Raw genomic sequence first — 22,159 nt, 5'->3', positions numbered from 1 at the left:
AAAAAGCTACCAGCAAGCAGCATGAAGACAACTACACCACCAAACGGAGATTCCTACTATAAATACCCGAAAGACTAACCCCAGGAACTATACCATTACTAACTCAACCAACAAACAAACTAACAACCATAACTAACTTTAAGAAGTAAAGAAACCAACACTAAAGGACAACTTGGGCTTAGTCTCATACTTTGGTGCCCAAATTTTAAAGGGTTCGACTATGATATGGAAAAGATATGATATCCGAAAAACAATTAACCAATAAACTGGAATCATAAATGAGATAGTGAATCAAACATTATTTATCAAAGTTCATGGGTGGATTTTGATTGGTCAAAACTTTTTTCATATCATAGATTTTCCCTATTTTAAATCATGTCCATCCAATACCTGAATTCGTAAAATGTCTCAATTTAGTAAAAAATCATTAATCACCATTAAGAGGTATATGAAAAGATGGAAATAGGATATCTATTATTCATCTAATTTTCTTTATCAACCATCCAAATATGTATTATTCACTATTGCTTTGGTTGAAATAAGATGATAAAGATATGTTATTTAGAAGGATAATTTTGATATTTTTAAAAATTTTAAGTCACATTTGCCGTCATGAGAATAAATTAATTGTACTTGATTCCTTTTATATTTTTTCATTTAATATTTATACTTTATTTATTCATAAAACCGAAAATAATAATAATTACAATTATTTACGATAACTAGAAGCCACTATGCACTACATCAGCATATCAGTAAAAGAACATTTAAGTCTTTAAAAAATAAGTTCTAAACAATAGGCATAAACTGAAATCCACTTTTATTATTCTCGATACACAATAAAGAGTATGAGATGAAAATTGCAGAAGTGACGCCTATCTGACAGCGTTTATTGATAAATACCCTGGATTAAAGCGGCCTCTTCTGCAATTACAGATAAGTACAGCTGTGCAATTTACACAATCCGTACCCGCACTGCGAGACCGAGACATACATGCAATAAGCCAATAGCGCATTTCTCTCCAAGTTGTCCCGTCCAATTCCATTCCCTCCACTTGCCCCCTTTGCGTCTCCATGTATATATATATATATATATATATATATATATATGTCTTTAGTCGTTGGTTCCTTCTCTTTCATCCTGTTCTTTCCTCCAGATCACCCCCAGGTTCCATCTCTTCATGGTTTCCAAAAGTCCCATAATATTAGCATGGTCTGTGTCACTTCTCTTCTATCTCTCTGTGCCTATCTGGATTCTGGAGGCAGTTTCAATGTGGAAGTTGATTTTACACTGTAATGTTGCTGACCTTGGAAACTGTTCTCTTGCCTTTCTCTCAGGGGTTCAGGAGAAGATGGCCAGTTGGGCATTAGAAAGGATGAAGAGAAAGATTGGGTTTGCACAGTTGACGCTCTCAAGATTGAGAACGTTTGTTCAGTTGTCGCCGGGAGTAGAAACTCACTCGCCATATGTGAAGATGGAAAGGTTAGATTTTTTTTTTTTCTTTCCATGGTTATTGCCAAGAACTCAAGTCTGCTTTTTCCCTTTCACTCGGACCGCAAGTAATTTTCTTCTTTTCTCGGGTATCAGCTATTTACGTGGGGATGGAACCAAAGAGGCACCTTAGGCCACCCACCAGAAACCAAAACCGAGAACATTCCCAGCCAGGTTAAAGCTCTTGCTAACGTGAAGATTGTTCAGGTAATATAGGAAAAAGAAATCTCTATTATAGTTCCGGACACTGGATGCAATTCATGCATTTTAATGGCAGTTAAAACGGATGGAAAACTGAATGCATAAAAATAAGCCCAGTGTTGGTTTCTCACTTTCAGGCAGCTATCGGTGGGTGGCATTGTTTGGCGGTCGATGATCAAGGCCGAGCTTATGCCTGGGGTATTTTTTTTTTTTATTTTTTATGGATTATGCCTGGGGTATTTTTTTTTTTTATTGATTATGCCTGGGGTATTTTTATTGAGGATTCTTTTTTCTTTAGGCCCAGTTTGGAAGGAGTACAAATGAAAATCTGTAGAGTACAAATCCGTACAAAAGAATACAAAATACAAGGACACTCTACAAATTTCCATTTGTACTCCTTCCAAACTGAGCCTTATTCGTTTTCCTTCTGTCCGTTTCTGTGTTTTGTTTTGATGGTGGTGGGGGTGATGCCATATTTCCAATTGAGTGCTATAAAGTACTATTTGTGCAGGTGGTAATGAGTATGGACAATGTGGTGAAGAACCTGAGCGGAAAGATGATAACAGTCCGACTCTTAGGAGAGATATAGTGATTCCACAGAGATGCGCCCCAAGGCTTTCTGTTCGCCAGGTGATTTTACACTAACAATTTAATTTTGACCTTATTTTGTACCAAATTATAGAAACCTTCCTGTTGTCATGTCTATTTGGAAACAGTATGAAATATATCTTAATTTTTTAACATTGATGATATTGAGAAACTGTTAATTCAGATAAAACTTAAATCTAATAAAGATACTTCTTCAAGGCTTTGGAAAGCTTAGAGGGCATTCCGATAAGCTCTTTAAAACAGGACCAATACAACTTGGTTCAACCTATGAGATCAGTGGAAGAACGACCTGTGGTTTGCTTATGGGGTTCCACAACCAGTTCAGATCAATGTTTGGTCGCAAACTTACTATAGTCCAGCTGTTTACAGTGGTCCATATATAACTTGGTCGTTCTTTAGAGATCCATTTTGGGGATGGTCAATTTGGTGTAATCTATCGTGGGCCCATATCTAGATGGTACCACAATGTTTGGCCATTGGTTTCTTTTAGCATTTACAATTTTGTTTAATGTTAAAGTGTGATTGTTTGATTTCAGTCAGAGTCCATTAAGAGGTTTGCGTAGTACAGAAAACAAATCATGTTCAGAGAAGCTTCAAAGAAAAGAACTAAAGTCGAAATAAACAGGAAGAACAACTCTTCACTGAATACTTAAAAGAAAATCAACCAAAACTCCCCTAGCTTTTCCCTAGCTACTCTTTATATAGATTTCTTTACACCCTTATGCCTCTTACAAAGAAATTTCCTAATCCATCTTGAACACTCCTTAGAATCCCATTAAAACTTCTCAAAAAGAAAGTCCTAATTGAATACAAATTCAGAATTCACATTGTAACGCTAATTTGGTTAATATGAACTAAGATAGAAATTCTGCGATAACGCTAACTTGGTAAAAAGAAACTAAGATGGGTTGTTGAAACCAACTTAGTAATTGTTTACTCACTTGGGCCAAATCCCGTACTACATCCTCCCCCTATACGTACTAAGATGGGTTTTCAAAAACCAACTTTGTAAATGTTTACTCGGTCTGAATCTCGTACTGCAGCAAGGTTATGGTAACCAAGATAATGTCTGGATTTTGAGTAGGAAGTGGATATTTATTTCTTTATTTAGACTTCTGTTAGAGGAAGGAAAGCCATCTTAAAAACCAAATGGTGAGTATAGAGCTTGAACAAAAGTGATAGTGGTTCTTTTTAGTTAAGATATTGGGACATCTATCCTCATAAGATGCATAAATGAAGTCTTTGCTTACTGGCTTAGCCAAAGAAACCAGTAATTCTGTTAACAGTAGTATAACCTTTTCTTACCTTGATGTGAAATCTATATGGTGAAAAGAGAGCTTGAATAGAAAAAGAAATAGTGTTTATTTATTTTTAACTAAGGCAATGGATGTCTCTCCTCACAAGCTGCACGGATGAAGTCTTTGTTTCCTGGTTTTGCTGAAGAAACCAGAATTAAATCTTGGGTCAATAAATGGTGGTGTTTCCCCTCCCATGGGAAACATAATAAATCATTATATATATATATATATATATATATATATATTTCTTTTCAGGGAGCTTTATTAACATTCCAACAGCAGAACCACTAACCTATACATCCTGCATGACTTAGTTTTCAGGGAGATGTCTCAATCTTCTAAGTTGCATTTCCTTAATAATGATGAAAACATTTATTAAAAGAGAAAGGATGAAAGCAATAACAAAATTTGGACATGAGAATCACTTTTTGGGTGTTGAGTGTTCACTTGATCCAAAATGAAACAAAACGAATTCTATAGCCGAATTCGTTGGAAAACTAGGATGTAAGGTGAAGAACTTGAATGAACTGAATTCTGGGTTACAAAAGAGAAAGGAGGAGAGCAAAGTCAAGAAGAAAAAGCTAAGCAAAGTGGAGAGGTTAAGAAGAGATGTTGAGGGAGACAAACAGTTTAGGGTAAGAGGAGATAGGAGGAAGGGAGGGAATTAGAGGCTTGGTGTAGGAGGGTGGAAGAATAAAGGTGTACATGAAGATATTAAGTTGGAATGTGAGGGGCTTGGGGAGTGCATGGAAAAGAGCAATGAATAAAGATGTAATCAAGAGGTGTGATCTGGATGTGGTACTAATTCAGGAATCCAAAAGAATGGATTTTGATGCTAGATGGGCAAAGAGTGTATGGAGATTGATTGGGCGGCTGCCCCATTGTGGGGGGCTTCAGGAGGGATAGTAACTTTGTGGAAAAGGGAAGTTCTCAAAGGAGTGGAGGAGTTGGTTGGTAAATATTCAATATCATTGAAGTGTAAGAAACCCATGGATGGTTTTGAGTGGGTGCTAGCGAATGTTTATGGACCAACAATTATAAAGAGAGAAGGCAATTGTGGGGGGAGTTGGTTGATGTATGGGGGCTTTAGGAGGGGCCTTGGTGTGTGGGTGGGGATTTCAATGTGGTTAGGTTTACAAAGGAAACCAACAACCCCAATAAGAGAGTAAAAACAAGCATGAGGAAGTAATCTTTTGTCGATACTTTTGAGCAGATCCCATTAGCCCTGAATACCTTCATCTGGTCCAACCTCCAATCAAACTCGATATGCTCTAAATTGGATAGGTTTCTTTTCTCAACAGACTTGGAAGAACATTGGCCTATTGTGATTTGCAGGAAGGAAAGGAGTGGTGGACTGTGGACCTGCCCCCTTTAGGTTTGAAAATATGTGGCTACTTGACCCGGGGTTTACGGAATGGGAAGGTATGATATTTCATAAGAAACTTCAATACCTGAAAGTTAAGATTAGGGAGTGGAACCAGTTGAAGTATAGAAGGGTGGAGGAAAGAAAAAGGTCATTGATGGACCAAATTGAGTTGTTGGACCCAAACGAAAAAGGGGAGTTTCTGGAGAGGGAGATAAAGAGCAGAGAGGGAGGTTGAGGAGGCAGTTGGGAGAGTGGTTGTATAAGGAGGACGTAAGCTGGAGGCAGAAATCCCGTTGCAGGTGGCTGAAGGAGGATGACAGAAACACTAGTTATTTTCATTCTTTAGCAAATGGCAAGAGGAGGAAAAATTCCATTTCTATATTGGAAGTTGATGGGTCGGTCCTGACTACCCGGGATGAGATAGCAGGGGCACTTTTAGCATTTTAAGTCCATTTTCTAAAGACCTTTAAACAGGAGGGTGAGGGTAGAAGGGCTGGATCGGACGGACATAGGGGCAGAAGATAGGCAATGGCTGAAAAGAAGATTCGAAGTGGAGGAAATCAGGGAGGTGGTATTTTCTATGGACAGAACAAAAAGCTCCAGGCATGGATGGTTTCACAATGGCGTTTTATCAAGATTGTTGGGATGTTTTGGAAAGGGGCATAATGTTAATCTTTGATGAATTCTATAGAAGGGATGTAATTAATCCTAGCTTGAACTCTACTTTCATTACATTAAACCCAAAGAAGAAAGATGCCTCTCAACCAAAGGATTTTAGACCAATCAGCTTGGTAAATAACCTTTACAAGATAATTACAAAGGTGCTGTCTTTAAGGCTAAAGCAAGTTTTACTAGCTATCATTGCACTAAATCAATGAGCTTTTGTGAAGGGAAGACAAATCATTGATCAAATTTTAATTGCCAATGAGAGTTTGGAGAATTTCAAAACAACCTAAAAGAAAGGGGTGGTGTGCAAGCTGGATCTAGAAAAGGCATATGATTTAGTGGATTGGTCTTTCTTGAAGGAGGTTTTGGTGAACTTTGGGTTTGGGGACAGATGGTGCAAATGGATTATGGGGTGTGTCCAGAATTATCATTACTTTGTGCTGCTAAATGGGTCAACCGTAGATGTTTTCCCGGCTTTAAGGGGAATAAGACAGGAGATCCTCTTTCTCTGTTCCTGTTTACACTAATTGCAAACGTTTTGGGGAGATTGATTCATAGAGCAGATTCAAGGAATTTAATAAGAGGATGGAGAGTAGGAAGGGAGGAGATACCCCTTACCCATTTACAGTTTGCAGATGATACTATACTATTCTGTGAGGGTGGAAACTTGTGTTGGATTAGAAGCTTGAAATTGATGGTACAAGTGTTTGAGCAGATGTCAAACTTGAAAGTGAATTTTGAGAAAAGTTGTGTAGTGGGGGTGAATTTGGAAGAAGGGGAGGTTAGGGAATGTGTAGAGACTTTGGGGTGTGTAGTGTCAAGTTGGCCTTTGAGCTATCTGGGGTTACCTTTAGTAGACAATCCTAAAAGAGAAGGCTTTTGGAACCCGGTAGTGGAAAGATTTGAGAAGAAACTCACCTCTTGGAAAAGGAACTACCTTTCTCTTGGTGGAAGGATTGCACTCATTAGAGCTACCTTAGCCAATTTACCCATTTACTTTTTGTTGGTCTTCAAGATTCTAGCAACAGTGGCTAATAGGTTAGAGAAACTAATGAGAGATTTTCTTTGGGAGCCAGGAGACAAGAAGAGGGACCATTGGGTGGGTTGGGAGATGGTGTAGGAGTAAGGAGCAAGGAGGGTTAGGGCTAGGGAACATTAGAAAAAGGAATAAAGCTCTGTTGGGGAGGTGGTTATGGAGGTTTTCGTTAGAGAAGAAGTTGTGGGCTAAAATAGTGGCTAGCATTCACGGACTAGAGGGCTATGGATGTGATCCTGGAATTTTGGCCTGGACTACAAATGCTTCACCTTGGAGAGCCATCCACAATCTACTATCAGCTTTCTCCCCATTCATGAAGTATGGCATAAATTTGGAAATTCCATAAAGTTTTGGGAACAAATTTGGTTAGTGAATGCCCCTCTGAAGGACCAACTTTCATCTTTATATGCCCTCTTTGATCTGAAAAATGAGCATATCTTTTCCTTCCTTGTCCCATCTTCCAACTCTAGGTTCAGTTGGAATCTGGGGTTAAGAAGGGCTGTTATAGACTCTGATCTGAACAGCATTTATTTTCTTGGATCTCACAAAGGAGGACACCAGAATTTGGACATCCAACCTGTTATGGATGCCTTCCTCGGGAAGACGTACCATCGCCGCCGACAGCAACAGGCCCCGGGCCCATCGCTAGCAGCAACAAGGATTCAGTGATGCTCATCCTACCCAGTTGGGCAACAACAGCCTTATCTAGATTAGATTAGCTCATTTTGCTTGTCCTTAGCAAGATAGAACTAGAAATCTCCCTATTCAGCAAGGAGACTCCCCTTGATTAGGACTCTTGTAATCTCCTATTTAAGGAGACCCCATTATTGAATGAGATATCAAATTATTCAGTCAAGAGTGAGTTAGGAGAGTTGGTGATCTCTTGGACAAATCACCAAAGGCACCAAGATAGGTTCATCACGAGCAGGAAGGAACAAGGGAAAACAAGAGGTTTTCCCCGTGGACCGACCCGTGACGAGATCCTATTCCTGGGCCCTCAACAACTTGGTATCAGAGCAAGGCGTCATGGGAGATCTGGAGCAGCTACCTTCCAGGGTCCACGACCTTGAGCACCAACTCGTGGAGACCAACTCCGAAGTTCGTGAGATCAAAGGTGAAGTGCGAGAATTGTGGCGACTAATGGAGATGTTTCTTTCCAACAGGGAAAGGAACTCTGACGGGGGGACAATAGCTAACGACCGCCAGCCAGATCTACCGGAGTCTTCCAGCGAACAGCAGTTCGTCGGCCATGGAGCAATCATCATCCCCAAGTATAGTAGGATGGAGTTCCCATCGTACAACGGCAATGGAGATCCCCTAGGCTGGCTGTATCGCTACGGGCAGTTCTTCCGGAATCAACAGACAAATGACCAGGACAAGGTAAGCTTAGCTGCCTTTCATTTAACAGAAGAAGCACAACTTTGGTTTTATCGGTTAGAGCAAGAAGAACCCGGGCTCAGTTGGCCCCAGTTTAAATCCTATTGCCTTCTTCGGTTCAGACCCCCATTGACCAGCAACCCACTGGGCGAGCTAATTAACCTTAAATAGACCGGAACAGTTGCTGAATACCAATGACAGTTCCAAACCCTCCTCGCGAGGGCATCCTCTGTGCGACCAGACCAGCAAGTAGATATGTTCACAGCAGGGTTAGCAGAACCCCTGTGAGTGGATGTCGAGATGCAGAATCCCCCAAATTTTGTCACATCCATGAACTTAGCCCGCACATTTGAGCACAAGTTGCAGCTCAGCCGCGGAATTTTTAATGTGGGTCGTCCACCGAACTCGTGGGTGCCCCCAAGACCAGCAGCAACGACCCCTTTTCTGCTACCAGTCGGGAAATGAAGCCTCCCACGACCACCACCTCTAGAGCAGTGACAAGTACAGGCAGTAACATGGACACTCCTCCCATCAAGCGCTTGACCAGGGCAGAAATGGCAGAGCGCCGAGCGAGAGGTCAATGTTTCAACTGTGATGACCTCTACTTGGCATGACATAGATGCAAGAGGCTTTTTTGCCTTCTCATAGATGAGCAAGAGGAGGAGGAAGGGGAACCCGTTACATTCGAACCAGAGATCTCTCTCCATGCGATCACCGGTATTAAAACTTCTCAGACCATGCAGTTACAAGCACAGATCGCAGGTCATCCGGTGCGCGTTCTCGTCGATTCAGGGAGCACACACAACTTCATAAGTGAACATGCAGCCCTGCAGTTAAAACTACCAATGGAACTTCGGCCACGACTACAGGTAGCCGTCACAAATGGTGGAAAAGTTCACAGTCCAGGGATTTGTAAGGACGTCCTAGTATAGGTCAATTCTGAACTAATTCTTGTTGATTTATTTGTACTCATTGGATGGGTTCAATATTGTTCTCGGGGTCAAATGGTTAATTACCCTAGGCCCGATTTTGTGGGACTTCAATGCACTCACCATGACCTTCCACCTGAATGGCAAGCAAGTTTCATGGCACGGTTGCAGGGTTAAAGAAAAGACACCGCAGGTTCATGCACTCCAAACAGAACCGGCAGCCATGGAAAAACTTCTCGCCGAGTTTTCAGATCTGTTCCAAGAACCGAAGGGCCTTCCCCCTTCCCGAGCTTGTGACCATCGTATTCCTTTGGTGGCGGGTTCAGCCCCAGTCGTTGTCAGGCCTTATCGCTACCCTCACTTGCAGAAGGATGAGATAGAAAAACAATCTACAACGATGCTGAACCAAGGGATCATATGCAAAAGTCACTCCCTCTTCTCTTCGCCGGTTCTGTTGGTGGCAAAGTGGGATGGAACATGGAGGTTCTGTGTTGACTATAGAGAACTCAATGACTGGACGATCAAAGATAAGTTCCCTATTCCCGTTGTGGACGAACTATTGGACGAGTTGCATGGTGCCCAGTATTTCTCTAAGTTGGACCTCAGGTACGGATATTTCCAAGTTCGCATGGCTCCCGGTGATGTGAAGAAGACTGCTTTTCGCACCCATCATGGCCACTTTGAATTTTTAGTCATGCCATTCAGACTCTCCAATGCACCATCTACATTTCAGGCACTAATGAACAAGGTATTCCAGCCCCATCTGCGCAAATTTGTTTTAGTTTTCTTTGATGATATCCTCGTTTACAGCAAATCATGGGTAGAGCATGTCCACCATCTGAGGACCGTTTTCGTACTCCTACGCCAACAAAGCTTATTCCTGAAACGGTCTAAGTGCTCCTTCAGAGAACGACATGTTCTTTACCTCGGCCACATCATCCATGGGCAGGGTGTCACATTTGATAGTTCCAAGATTCAAGCTATAACAGAATGGCCCAAACCTCAATCCGCCAAGGCCTTACGCGGGTTCCTCGGTTTAATGGGTTACTACTGCAAATTTGTACAAAACCATGGAGTGTTGGCAGACCTGTTAACCAACTTGTTGAAGATAAACTCTTTCTGGTGGGACAACGCAGCTGATGAAGCTTTTTTGTCACTGCGAAATGCACTGTCTTTAACCCCTGTTCTGTAATTACCTAATTTCGCCCTCGAATTTACAGTCGAGTGCGATGCTTTCGAAGTGGGTATCAGGGCCGTACTACAACTGCAAGGGCACCCGATCGCTTTCTTCAGCCACAGATTGGCCGACTAGCATCTGAAGCTTCCAGCCTATGAGCGCGAACTAATCGGCCTTGCCCAAGCCATCCAACACTGGAGGCTATATTTGTGGGGACGGTCGTTCATCGTCAAAACTGATCATTACAGCCTCAAATACTTGTTAGAGCAGCGTCTCACCACTTCCCCTCAGCAACATTGGGTTAGCAAACTGCTCGGGTTTGACTTTCGGGTGGAATATAAGGCAGGATCCTCTAATCGCACAGCTGATGCCTTGTCTAGGCGAGAAGAAGACGCGATGGTTCTATGTAGCATTTCCCAACCTCATATCTCTCTGTTTGACGACATTAAGAAGGCAGCACCACAGTCCCCGGAATGGTCGCTCTTACTGCAGAAGATCCAGACCGGCACGACCGACCCCGATTGGTCACTTCACGATCGGTTGGTACTGTATAAGGGACGAGTCCATCTTCCAGCAGACTGCCCGTTGATTCCCACCATCATCACCGGCACCCATAACACCACCCATGAGGGCATTTAAAAAACACTACACCGCGTCCGGACTGATTTCCATTGGCGAGGTATGAAGGCTTCTATTCGAGATTTTGTCCAGAATTGCTCCACATGCCAACAACACAAATGGGAAAACCTACACCCGACAGGCCTCCTTCAGCTCCTTTCCATCCCATCGTAGATCTGGACCGACATCTCCATGGACTTCATTGAGGGACTTCCCAAGGTAGGGGCAAATCAATTCTCTTTGTGGTAGTCAACCGCTTCTCTAAATACGCACACTTCATTCCTCTATCACACCCGTACAGTGCCACTTCGGTTGCCCTCGCCTTCTTTACACATATCTTTCGCTTACATGGGTTGCCGGAATCCATCGTCAACGATAGAGACCCGGTCTTCACTAGTGCCTTTTGGAAAGAATTATTTCGACTACACAACACCACCCTAGCCTACTCATCAGCTTACCGGCCACAAACCAACGGTTAGACGGAAGTGGTTAACCGCACTATCGAGATGTATCTCCGCTATTTCGTAGGCGATCAACCTCGACGGTGGTTGGAATGGCTTCCTTGGGCCGAGTACTGCTACAACACAGCCTACCATTCCTCCCTCGGCATGACTCCCTTTCGTGTCGTTTACGGCAGGGATCCTTCCCGCTTGATGTCCTACGAGCCCGGATCTACTTGCTTGGACGCAGTCGATCACTCCTTACAGGACCGCGACGCCCTCCTCGCCGACGTCCGCATTCGCTTACAGCAGGCCCAGCTCCGCATGAAGCTCCACTATGATAAGCACCACCAAGAACTGCCGTTCGATCCAGGACAATTTGTTTGGTTGAAGCTCCAACCCTACCGGCAGCGCTCCTTGTGCCACAAGGCTGCCCCGAAGCTGGCCCCTAAGTTCTATGGGCCCTACAAGGTTCTGCGACGGATTGGCAGTGTGGCCTACCAGCTGGAATTGCCAGAGACTAGCCGAATTCATGATGTCTTCCACATCTCCTTGCTGAAACCATTTATGGGTGTTCCCCCGGACCAAGTTCCCTCCCTGCCACCCTTGAAAGATGGCAAACTGGTCCCCCAGCCTAAAACTATCACCCGCTCTCGTTTCAATCGTGGAATCCTTGAAGTCTTGGTGGAATGGTGTGATCTACCACCAACAGAAGCCACGTGGATCCCATTGGCCGAGTTCCAAGCCACATATCCAGCTTTCGAGCTTGAGTACAAGCTCGTAGTCCAGGAGGGGAGTAATGTTATGGATGCCTTCCTCGGGAAGACGTACCATCGCTGCCGGCAGCAACAGGCCCCGGGCCCACCGCCAGCAGCAGCAAGGATTCAGTGGTGCTCATCCTACCCAGTTCGGCAACAACAGCCTTATCTAGATTAGATTAGCTCATTTTGCTTGTTCTTATCTTATTGTTCTTATCTCTTATCTTGTTAATAGCTTATCAGATTAGGATTAGCTTAGCTTATCTTATCTTATTAGTAGCTTATCAGATTAGGATTAGTTTATCTTATCCTTAGCAAGATAGAACTGGAAGTCTCCCTATTCAGCAAGGAGACTCCCCTTGATTAGGACTCTTGTAATCTCCTATTTAAGGAGACCCCATTATTGAATGAGATATCAAATTATTCAGTCAAGAGTTAGTTAGGAGAGTTGGTGATCTCTTGGACAAATCACCAAAGGCGCCAAGATAGGTTCATCACGAACAGGAAGGAACAAGGGAAAACAGGAGGTTTTCCCTGTGGACCGACCTGTGACGAGATCCTATTCCCGGGCCCTCAACACAACCCCTCAGGCTTGTTTTCTTCTGCTTCTTTCTTCAAAACCTTGACTGAGTCTACCAGCTCCTTGGACCCTCCTTTCCTTGTCAAAGACATCTAGGATAAGCCAATTCCTCCTAGGGTTGGGAGTTTTTGTTGGGAAACATTTCTGGAAATAGTCAACACTAGTGATCTGCTTCAAAAAAAGAGACCCAAGGCATGCTTATCTCCACATTGGTGTTTTTCTGTAAAGCTGATAGGGAAACTGGTTTCTGTATGTTGGTCTCTTGCCAGTATGTAAGAGTGATTTGGGCTTGCAAATGTTATTTTCTTCTTCCTTCTTCAGGTGGCAGTGGAAAAAAGACAGGACTATGTGGAGACGCCTAAGGGCTGCAGTATGCTGGTCTTTGTGGGAGGAAAGGAATTCAAAGATTTTTTCAGGAGAAGAGAGGAGGGCTGATGACCTGATAGGCCTGATCCATTTCAGGGTAGACAGTGGCTGAAATCCTCAAAGCTATTTAGAGATTTCACTGCGGATGACTTGCTTAGAAAGTGGGGTGAGATTGGTAATTAAAACTGAACTTTGATGGGAGTAGCACAGAGAATCCGGGACCCTCAGGTATTGGGGGTGTCTAGGGATGAGAATGGGACTGTCTTAGCTCTGTTCTCAGGCCCAATAGGGACAGGGGACTCTCTCAGAGCTGAGATCTGTGCAGCTGTGGGTGTCCAAAAAGCGAAGCAGATGAATATCAGAAGACTCATAATTGAAGGGGATTCGGAGGTGGTAGTAGGGTGGCTGAAAGAAGATAAGGCTGGTCTATGGGGGTATAGAAATGAAAAGAAAAAATTTAAGTGGCTAGTCAAGGACATGGAAGTGAAGTTCACTTGGGTGAAGAGATCTGCTAACCCATTTGCTGATGAGTTAGCAAAGAGTGGGGTGGGTAGGGAAGATTTATTTTGAGCCCAGTTGTAATTTCAGACATTGTGTGGGGCTTTGGCCTCAGTGGGGGGAGTTAAAGAAATTTTATCTCCCTGCTTGTACTATATTTACAGTCTAATTAATGAAAATGCTGTTATTGATTGAAAAAGATTCCATTTATGGTAAACATCCTGAGGTGGGATTGAACTGTACAGTAAGGCCCAAAGACCTATTATGGAAATGTGAGAATAAATAGCTACTCCAACCTTCAACCTTCATCTGGTATGAGTTCATGTAGAAGTTCATAAACAGCTGAAACAGATTCTAATTGATCACTATATATATATATATGTATTCTCATTCAAGCTCATAAGCCTATTATTTTAGCTTCTTTACCAAAAAAGTCCTAATTCTTTTAGCTTACAAGTCTATTAAACATTGGAGTTTGTTTGGAATTTTCTCCTTAATTCATATAGTAGTGCATTCTTTATTATATTTATCAGATATGCATGAATAAACCTACTATCCCTCATATTTGGCTGTTGTGGTATATTGCTTACTGTAAGTAATTTCTTAAGGGAAACACTGATTCTATCTGTAACTTGAGCTCAATCTTAAACCATTGAAAGGTTCAGTTATTCTATCTCATACATCTTATTCCTTTATGTCTCTACATTGCATATCATCTAAGTTCCTATTATATTACTATATTTATATGATTATCTCCACCTGAACACCCATATCCTACTTGTTGATTTCATAGCTACAGTTGCAGCCTATTTTCCAGTGTTTTAAGAGGTGCGCTTCGGTGTGCCTAGGTTCATGGGTAAGGCTCATTTTGTAGGATATACCTCACTTCTATCCAAGTGTAGACTGACCCAAAGCTTGCTTTTGTTAAAATCGATTTCAAAATTTCTTAGAGATTTTCCAACTCTACTCTGGCATAGTGAACTTTTAGCAGAAGCTAAAGAAAAATAAAATGTATGTGATCCTAGAAAAGGAGACTGTTGTGGTGGATGATCCTTCATTTATAGATCATATCTTCACAAAGCACACTGTCATTTCTTGCAAGTTGCAATCACCCTTTGGGGGGTTACTCCCAAGTCAAACTTTTTTAATAGGTGAAGTGTTATCTTAATGTTAAGTGAAAAACTTGTTTTGGATTCAGAAATTTGCAACTTCCATTAGTAACAGACTCATGAAGGATGGAGCACCAAAGAAAGAGCTATTCCTCTTTCTTCATTACCAAGTTGATGGCTATTTTGTACATTTTGTATAGATTCATGCTTTGAGGGTTATGGGTAGCCTTGGGCACAGAGTAGTGAGCTTTGTATTTATCATTATTTTTCTCTGGAAGCTTTATATTCATTAATATTTCATATAATACAATGCATACACAATTCTTAATGAATGAAAAATTTTCTTCCCCCTTTTCTCCATGTTGAAAAAGTGTCTTAGTTCCAGATAAGTGCTTAACATTCTTCAACTGCTTATCATTCAGGTAGCTGCTGGAGGTACTCATTCTGTTGTGCTTACCCGTGAAGGACATGTATGGACATGGGGCCAACCATGGCCTCCTGGAGATATGTGTGTTTTTTGAGCAGCTGGCTTTTGTTAGTTTTTGCTTGTGTCTGACTTTGGAACTGATACGATAGGAATATTTTGATTCATTTTGTATGCTAATGAATGAAGCTGTTTATTTGTCACAGAAAACAGATATCCACTCCAGTACGAGTACAAGGGCTTGAAAAGGTGAGGCTTATTGCAGTGGGTGCATTTCATAATTTGGCTTTAGTAGAAGAAGGAACATTGTGGGCATGGGGCAACAATGAATATGGGCAACTTGGAACTGGGGACACACAACCAAGATCACAACCTATCCCTGTTCAGGGACTGTCTGGTCTTACTTTGGTTTGTCTCGATCTTATGCTTCATCTTTCTCTTTCCTCTTTTATTTTGAGTATTCTTAGCTTTTATGTTGTGTTGTGTTGATCACATGTCTATCCTTCCAGCTTACATCAGCTCCATACTCCACCTTGTATTGGTTTCCCAATTATTGTTGGTCATGGGTAGTAGTAAGAAATGATTTAAGCATTAATAACTTAACAGTGGATATAACTTTAAATAGAATGGATTGGTGAGGCAGGTTCATGTAGCCAACCACATATATTTGGGTTAAGGTGTGGATGATGATGATCGTGAATTTTAATTTGTTAACATAAAACCTGCATATGGACAGGGGCTTCATTTGAGTGCATGGCAAGGTCCTTTGGGCCAAAATTTATTTCAGAAATTTCTTATAGATATAACTATGCATGTGGGGTGGATGAAGTTAAGAGAATAACTGAATAATAACCTTTAAAAGAAACATCCTAATGGTTTCAAAGTGGTTAAGATGAGTCTAGTGTTGAGATGTGGTGATTAATGGTGTTGGGTGCAATGTTTTAGAAGTGCCTTCTAAGCTAACAGGTGGAGCTCATTTTATGGAGTCTGCCTTACCTGGATTCTTGTTATGTGTTTTGTTGAATTAACCTTGAATTTGATATTTGATTCAGTAATCAACTATATTGTATATTGTAGTTCTCATTTTTAAAGTTTAAATGGTTCAACCTATGTAGGATTTGAACCTATAAGGCACCTTGGTGTTAATAACATGATGCTCTAATAAATTGAACTTAGGCTTTTCGAAATATTTTATTTCTTTCAGAATTTAGAGTTGTATTCTCCTATATATTAACCCTTTTTTCTAAGTGGTATTTCATTTAATTTGGGTGTGCACATACCTTTCACCCTGTGCTTCAGGCCATAGGAACCCCTTGCACTTTGGTTGTGCTTTTCACTTTTGAGACACTGATGGGAAGTTACTTTTTGTTTGTTTCAAGTGGTAAATACAACTACCCAAGGTCTTACATGAATTCTTATTTCTGGATTTATGTCAAAGTTAAAGAATTTTGTCTAAGGAGTACCTAAATCAATTATGGATATGCCATTAAAAATTATATAGGGGCTATTGCTTGGTGTAATGATAAAAAAATCTCAGGCTGACAAGTGTGAGACTTTGAGTTCAAGTCTGAGAGTGGCTACTATGTGCCAAAATTGCCATAGGTTAAGTTCATATCCAGTCCACCCCTCAAGATCCCAAAAGGATGGGACCAATATTGGGTCATGGCCCTTCCATTGAAAAATAATATGAAGTCCTAAAAAAATTTAGGGTAAATTACAGATAGCTACCCTGTGCTTCGGGGTAGTGACAGATAGGTACCCTGAACTTTCAATTGCAACACTTGAGTACCCTGAACTCTCAAAAAATAGACACTTTGGTCCATCCGTTAGTATTCCATTAGTTAAACATTACATAATGTAAAAAAAATACCCTTCTCGTGTATTTTTAAGATCATTCAGCAGAGTAAAAGCATCAACAAAGAATGCCATCGTCAGAAAATTTGAATCTGATATTTGTTGTTCATGTGAGAACATCATCATTGGGAGACGTTTGGTTGCCTGAGAATGATCTCACAAATGCACGAGAAGGGTATTTTTGGCATTATGTAATGTTTGACTGACGGAATACTAACGGATGGAGCCAAGTGTTTATTTTTGAGAGTTCAGGGTATTCAAGTGTTGCAATTGAAAGTTCAGGATACATATTTGTCACTACCCCCAAAGTACAGGGTACCTATATGTAATTTACCGAAAAATTTATTGCTACTTCTATCTGTAGCAATGTGTATGAAATTAATTGAAATGAAAGAAGACATTAGCTCCAATCGAATTGATAGGTTCTGTTCACTATTTTGAAAACCAGATTGGATGCTGAACAAGAAAAGCCTGGTTCAAGGTTCCATTAGTTCAATTTCTGATGTAGTAAATAAATTCAATTAAAAGTATTGAATAAGAAACATACAAAAGTACTGGTTCATGTTCCACTCCCAATTTAACCTCATTTCTACCAGGTTTGACACAACTGTTTTTTATCATATTCCAAGTCATATTTGGTAACTGGATAAACCCAGTTCAAGCAGCCAGTCGGATCTAGTTTTTCAAAATATTGGCTGTTCCATGTATGGATGTTGTCTGGTCCGAGTTCCTTGGGTGCCTTCACAGCTTGGTTGACTACTGCTGAAGATTTGACACCCCCAAAAAACTGGATAATGGGAAAGAAAAATCCATTTATGGCTTCTCTCTTTTATTTTTGATCAATAACAGAAACTTTTATTAAGAGGAATAGAAGAGAGAAAGATACAACAGGAAGGGAGGGGTAAAATCTCTTAATCCTCCCTAAAAGTAGAGATCAAAGTACAACAATGCCCAAAAGAAATTAGTTCTTCCCACCCCTTGTTTGGCCCAAGAGTCTGCTAGAGAATTAGCACTCCTCTTGGACCACTGAACCTGAATTTGCATTTTTTGAGTTAGCTGGTTACCTTTCTTTTTTTTTCATTTGAGAACTTCCACAGACTGAAATCTTCCTTCTGTAGCCAACTAACAGCCAGCCTAGAGTCACCTTCCACCAGCAGTTTTCTAATATTCAGATGCTGGGCTCTTTTAATCCCTTCCAGAACTGCCAAAATTTCAGCTCTCAGAGAATTCCCCCAACCTATAGGGCCTGAAGACATGGCAATAATTCAACCTTCTTCATCCCTAAACACTCCACTTATACCTGAAGGGCCTGGGTTTCCTTCTCTGCTGCCATCAAAGTTCAATTTAGTGAACTCCAAAGTTGGAATAGGGGAAGTATTCAAGGGAGCAGACCAAGCCACTTCTTTCCAATTTCTAATGATATCTCCTGTTGAATAACCTAAAAGAGCTTCATAGTCTTGACCCAATGAACCACCCTAACATAGATTAATTCAATGATGGCTTCCTTGTTTTTTTCTTTTTCGTGGAAGTTTCTTTGATTTCTTTCCTCCCATACTGTCCAGAATACAGCTGCTATTACACATCTCCACAAAGTTTTACCTCTCTTTTTTAAATCCCTCACTGAAGTAGAGTTAAACAAGCTCTGCACACTTGGAGGGGAGGGCCACCTGCAACCAAAAAGAGAAAAAAACCAACACCAGATTTCTGATACGAAAGGACAGGAAACTAGTAAGTGATAGCAGCTCTCACCATTCTCCTTACATAAGATGCACCAGTGCGGGGATAAACACCAATTAGGCCTTTTCTTTTGAAGTAAGGCACAAGTGTTACACTTTTCTAGGATAGCTTCCCAGCAGAAAGCACCTACTTTGGGAGGAATTGGTCTACCCCATAATGCTTAAAATATCTTAATAGAAAAGTCAGAGTGATAGGTATTAATTATGAAATATGTGTTCCATTTGGGCATTCACTGGCATCTTAGATGGTTTCCAAGGTGCTAAGAACAACAAAGTGGTCTTGAAACCATGGCAAAGATGAAGATAGCAAAAGCTTCTACTACAAAATTATGAATTGGTTTTGCTTTCATCTCATGCCTTAATTTCCTATAATCAATGGATCTTCCCTGTAATTGCTAATTTTAAATGTTTACCTTGGTTCTCTCTTTGTTAGCATTGTTGCATGGAGTCAGTAATGATTTCAATCAATATGTCTGCAGGTTGATATTGCTGCAGGAGGATGGCATTCTACTGCATTGACAGATGAAGGAGAGGTATTGTTTTTCACTTGGTAATTTTTGTGGTCAATTGCCCTTCTATTAGATGTTTTTTTCTCATCAAGTAAAGAATTAATATATGTAGTTGTTATAAAACATTGAATAATACCTTTGTGGGATAAAAGAGAGGGCAGATAATGTTTATAGTTTGGTCTAACTTAACTAATACTTCATTTTCTTTTAGACACTGGAGCATAGGCGACTATCTCCAGTTGTGTCAAACTTCAGAATTTCCTTCTTTGAGCTTCAGTTATGCATATAGTTCAGCTAACATAAGCACTAGCATGCAAACATTAAGCTCTTACTAACAAGTAACAAATAAACAATTATGAGCTATAGACACATTTATAGAGAGGAGATCCTATAGTTTTATGGGAATAATAAAATTCTCTAGGTGTGATTAGCAGTCTTATACCATGCATATAGACTTACATTCCATGTTCGTTTTCTCTTTATACTTGAAGGATGATAGTATTCTCTTCCATACTTATAATTCTTTCCCATGATTGTTGGTAGAACCATGTATAAATTTGACATAAGAGAAGATGGTTCCTTCATAAAGGCCTATATAGGGTAAGAACATATGGGTATATGTTCAAAATGATATTTTTGATAATTGTTGGGAGGTTCTATGTTTTTACTTGTGGATATGCTTTTCCTTGTTATGAGTTCTGAGGTTTTTTTTTTTGGGAAGTTTCCCAATTAGTACCTTATACTTTGGGCCTAGTGCCACTTTGGTCTCCGAACTTTAAAACGCAACAATTCAGTACCTGAATTTTCAAAATGTGTCAATCCAGTACCTGTCATTAACCAATCCATTAACCAGCCATTAGGTGACATTTGAAAAGACATAGATGCCCTTTGAGTGTCATCTAATTTTCTTTATCAACCATCCGTATGTTGATAAAAAATGAACAGTCTCAAATCCTTGCCTCTTCTATTCAAGAAAGTTGGGGCTACATCTCAGTGGGTATTCTGGTGCCACCAACTTTCTTGAACAGAAGAGGCAAGGATTTGGACTGTTCATTCTTTGTCAACATTTGGATGGTTGATGAAGAGAATTAGATGACACTTGAAGGGTATTTGTGTCTTTTCAAATGACACTTAATGGCTGGTTAATGGTAGGTACTAGATTGGCACGTTTTGAAAGTTTGGATACTAAATTGTCGTGTTTTAAAGTTAAGGGACCAAAATGGCACTAGACCCAAAGTACAGGATACTAATCTGGAATTTTCCCTTTTTTTTTTCTTTTTACCTTTTTCTGATTTTATCAATGACATCTCCTTGATCTTGTTACTGATGAAAAAGAATCATTGGTATCACCGTGCTTTTCTTCAAGATTCAAATGCATAGAGTGCAATATTTTCTGGGTATAATGGTTCGCTATCATTTCTTTTCTTTAGAAGTGAAGATTGCAAAATGATTTGGCATCATAGCTATGTTTTGGATAATGTTGAGATTTAGGAACCATGTAAACAAACAAAATAGGGTAAATCACTAATGCTCACTGGGTACATTATAACAACCTTCAGATGATTAGGAAAGCATCAGTTTCCAACTTTCCGTGGCACTAAAAGCTGGTTAAGCATGATGATTAGTGGGTCAGTAAAGTGGTTTAAGATGGGTTTTGAACCTAAGGTGGGCTATTACAGTCGAACTGCTTTTGCGATTTTAGCAGGCTGGCATTTACAGAAATATGGACAAAGAATGAATATTTTTCATGCTCTTTGTGGAATTTAAGAAATAACAAAATGTACCTTGTTTCTTGCATTGCAGGTATATGGTTGGGGAAGGGGTGAGCATGGTAGACTTGGATTTGGAGATGACAAGAGCAGTAAAATGGTGCCCCAGAAGGTCCAACTCCTTGTTGGGGAAGATATAGTGCAGGTAATTTTTATGAGCTAGCTCGTGCATGCTAATTGTCTCGTTAACTATGTTAATGAGACAATTAGCATTCATACTTCCATTTCCTGGTATCAACCTGCTTGGATAAATGAGAAACGGGAAATATTGGAGAAACATTCATACTTCCATTTTCTGGTATCATCCATGGCCATTTGAATTTACCTCTCCTAATTATATAATCAGGTGTCATGTGGAGGCACGCATTCAGTTGCATTGACACGTGATGGACGTATGTTTTCTGTAAGTACCCTAAAACTTACATAGAGTCATTTTGCGATGGTTGTTATGGACTTTAAAGGAGCTTACCTAGAGTAGTACAGAGTAGAAGATACTTTCCTGGATGGGTTCACTGGATTCATAGAGGCAAGGAAACATGCCTTGTCCCTTGTGCACAGAGGCAGGGGTTTACTGCTAGAACTAAAAGATCATGATATCTTATGTTGAATTTTGCCCTAGGCAATCTCTGTGCTGAAGACGCATCCATTTTATACATATCAAGCTAGCTTCGTTTGGTTTCCATTTTTGGAGTCTCTCTCTCTCTCTTGATAAATAACATGTTAATGGCAGTTTGGGCGTGGAGATCATGGACGCCTCGGATACGGGAGGAAAGTAACTACCGGTCACCCGATGGAAGTGCCAATAAACCTCCCACCCCCAAAGAATGGTACTGATGGACGTTGGTGTGCAAAGCTTGTTGCTTGCGGTGGACGCCATACTTTAGCAATAGCCACATGGCAGGCAGCCTGATGTATCACAATAGATGCTGTGAATGATGTCAATTGTCAAGGCTTCAAGAGTACAGTACACAGTCAAGGCCTCCCACCACCAACTAGGAAATAAATGCTGTATTTTGGAGGCTTGTTTGGAGAACACTACAGTCAAGTTGTAAGAAGCAGCCTAAATTTGTAAACACAAGGGACCGGTTAATAGATTTACATGGATATATGTTTTTTGCCAGGAGGCTTGAATATAATCTATAAATTGGGATGGTGGGAACCAATGTTCAAAAAACCAATTCAGAATTAATCCGTTTTGATCAAATGGGTCATGTGATAAATTTAACTATAAAAACATAAAATTATAAAAAATTTAAAATATGTAAAGAAAATTATATAAATTCTTTAATATAATATATTCATTATATTAAATAAAAATTAATGTGACAAATGAGGACTATTATTATA

At 40.5% G+C, this 22,159-nt stretch overlaps 1 protein-coding gene across 1 annotated transcript; it reads left to right on the top strand.

Annotated features, from left to right (window-relative positions):
• Positions 1-994: 994 nt before the first annotated feature.
• On the top strand, positions 995-21,932 carry LOC148854768 (Regulator of chromosome condensation (RCC1) family protein). Its single transcript, XM_088983758.1, has 11 exons — positions 995-1,213; positions 1,339-1,483; positions 1,589-1,699; positions 1,831-1,891; positions 2,205-2,323; positions 14,943-15,028; positions 15,151-15,352; positions 19,014-19,067; positions 20,847-20,957; positions 21,159-21,215; positions 21,543-21,932. The coding sequence occupies exons 1-11, from the start codon at positions 1,182-1,184 to the stop codon at positions 21,720-21,722; spliced, it is 1,158 nt and encodes a 385-aa protein (XP_088839884.1). The 5' UTR covers positions 995-1,181; the 3' UTR covers positions 21,723-21,932.
• The last annotated feature ends 227 nt before the right edge of the window (positions 21,933-22,159 follow it).

This window comes from Nelumbo lutea, chromosome 4, assembly GCF_056320005.1.
Source record: "Nelumbo lutea isolate HS-2025 chromosome 4, American lotus-T2T, whole genome shotgun sequence".
Lineage (NCBI taxonomy): Eukaryota > Viridiplantae > Streptophyta > Magnoliopsida > Proteales > Nelumbonaceae > Nelumbo > Nelumbo lutea.
The sequence above is the reverse complement of the archived record's forward strand: the minus strand, read 5'-3'. Positions and strand labels throughout refer to the sequence as shown.

What these genes read in the sequence shown, in the direction of transcription:
- LOC148854768 (XM_088983758.1), top strand. Translation starts at nt 1,182, where the DNA reads ATGGTTTCCAAAAGTCCCATAATATTAGCATG. An exon ending in GACTGTCTGGTCTTACTTTG is followed by an intron (nt 15,353 to 19,013) that starts GTTTGTCTCGAT and finishes ATATGTCTGCAG; the next exon opens with GTTGATATTGCTGCAGGAGG. An exon ending in CATTGACAGATGAAGGAGAG is followed by an intron (nt 19,068 to 20,846) that starts GTATTGTTTTTC and finishes CTTGCATTGCAG; the next exon opens with GTATATGGTTGGGGAAGGGG.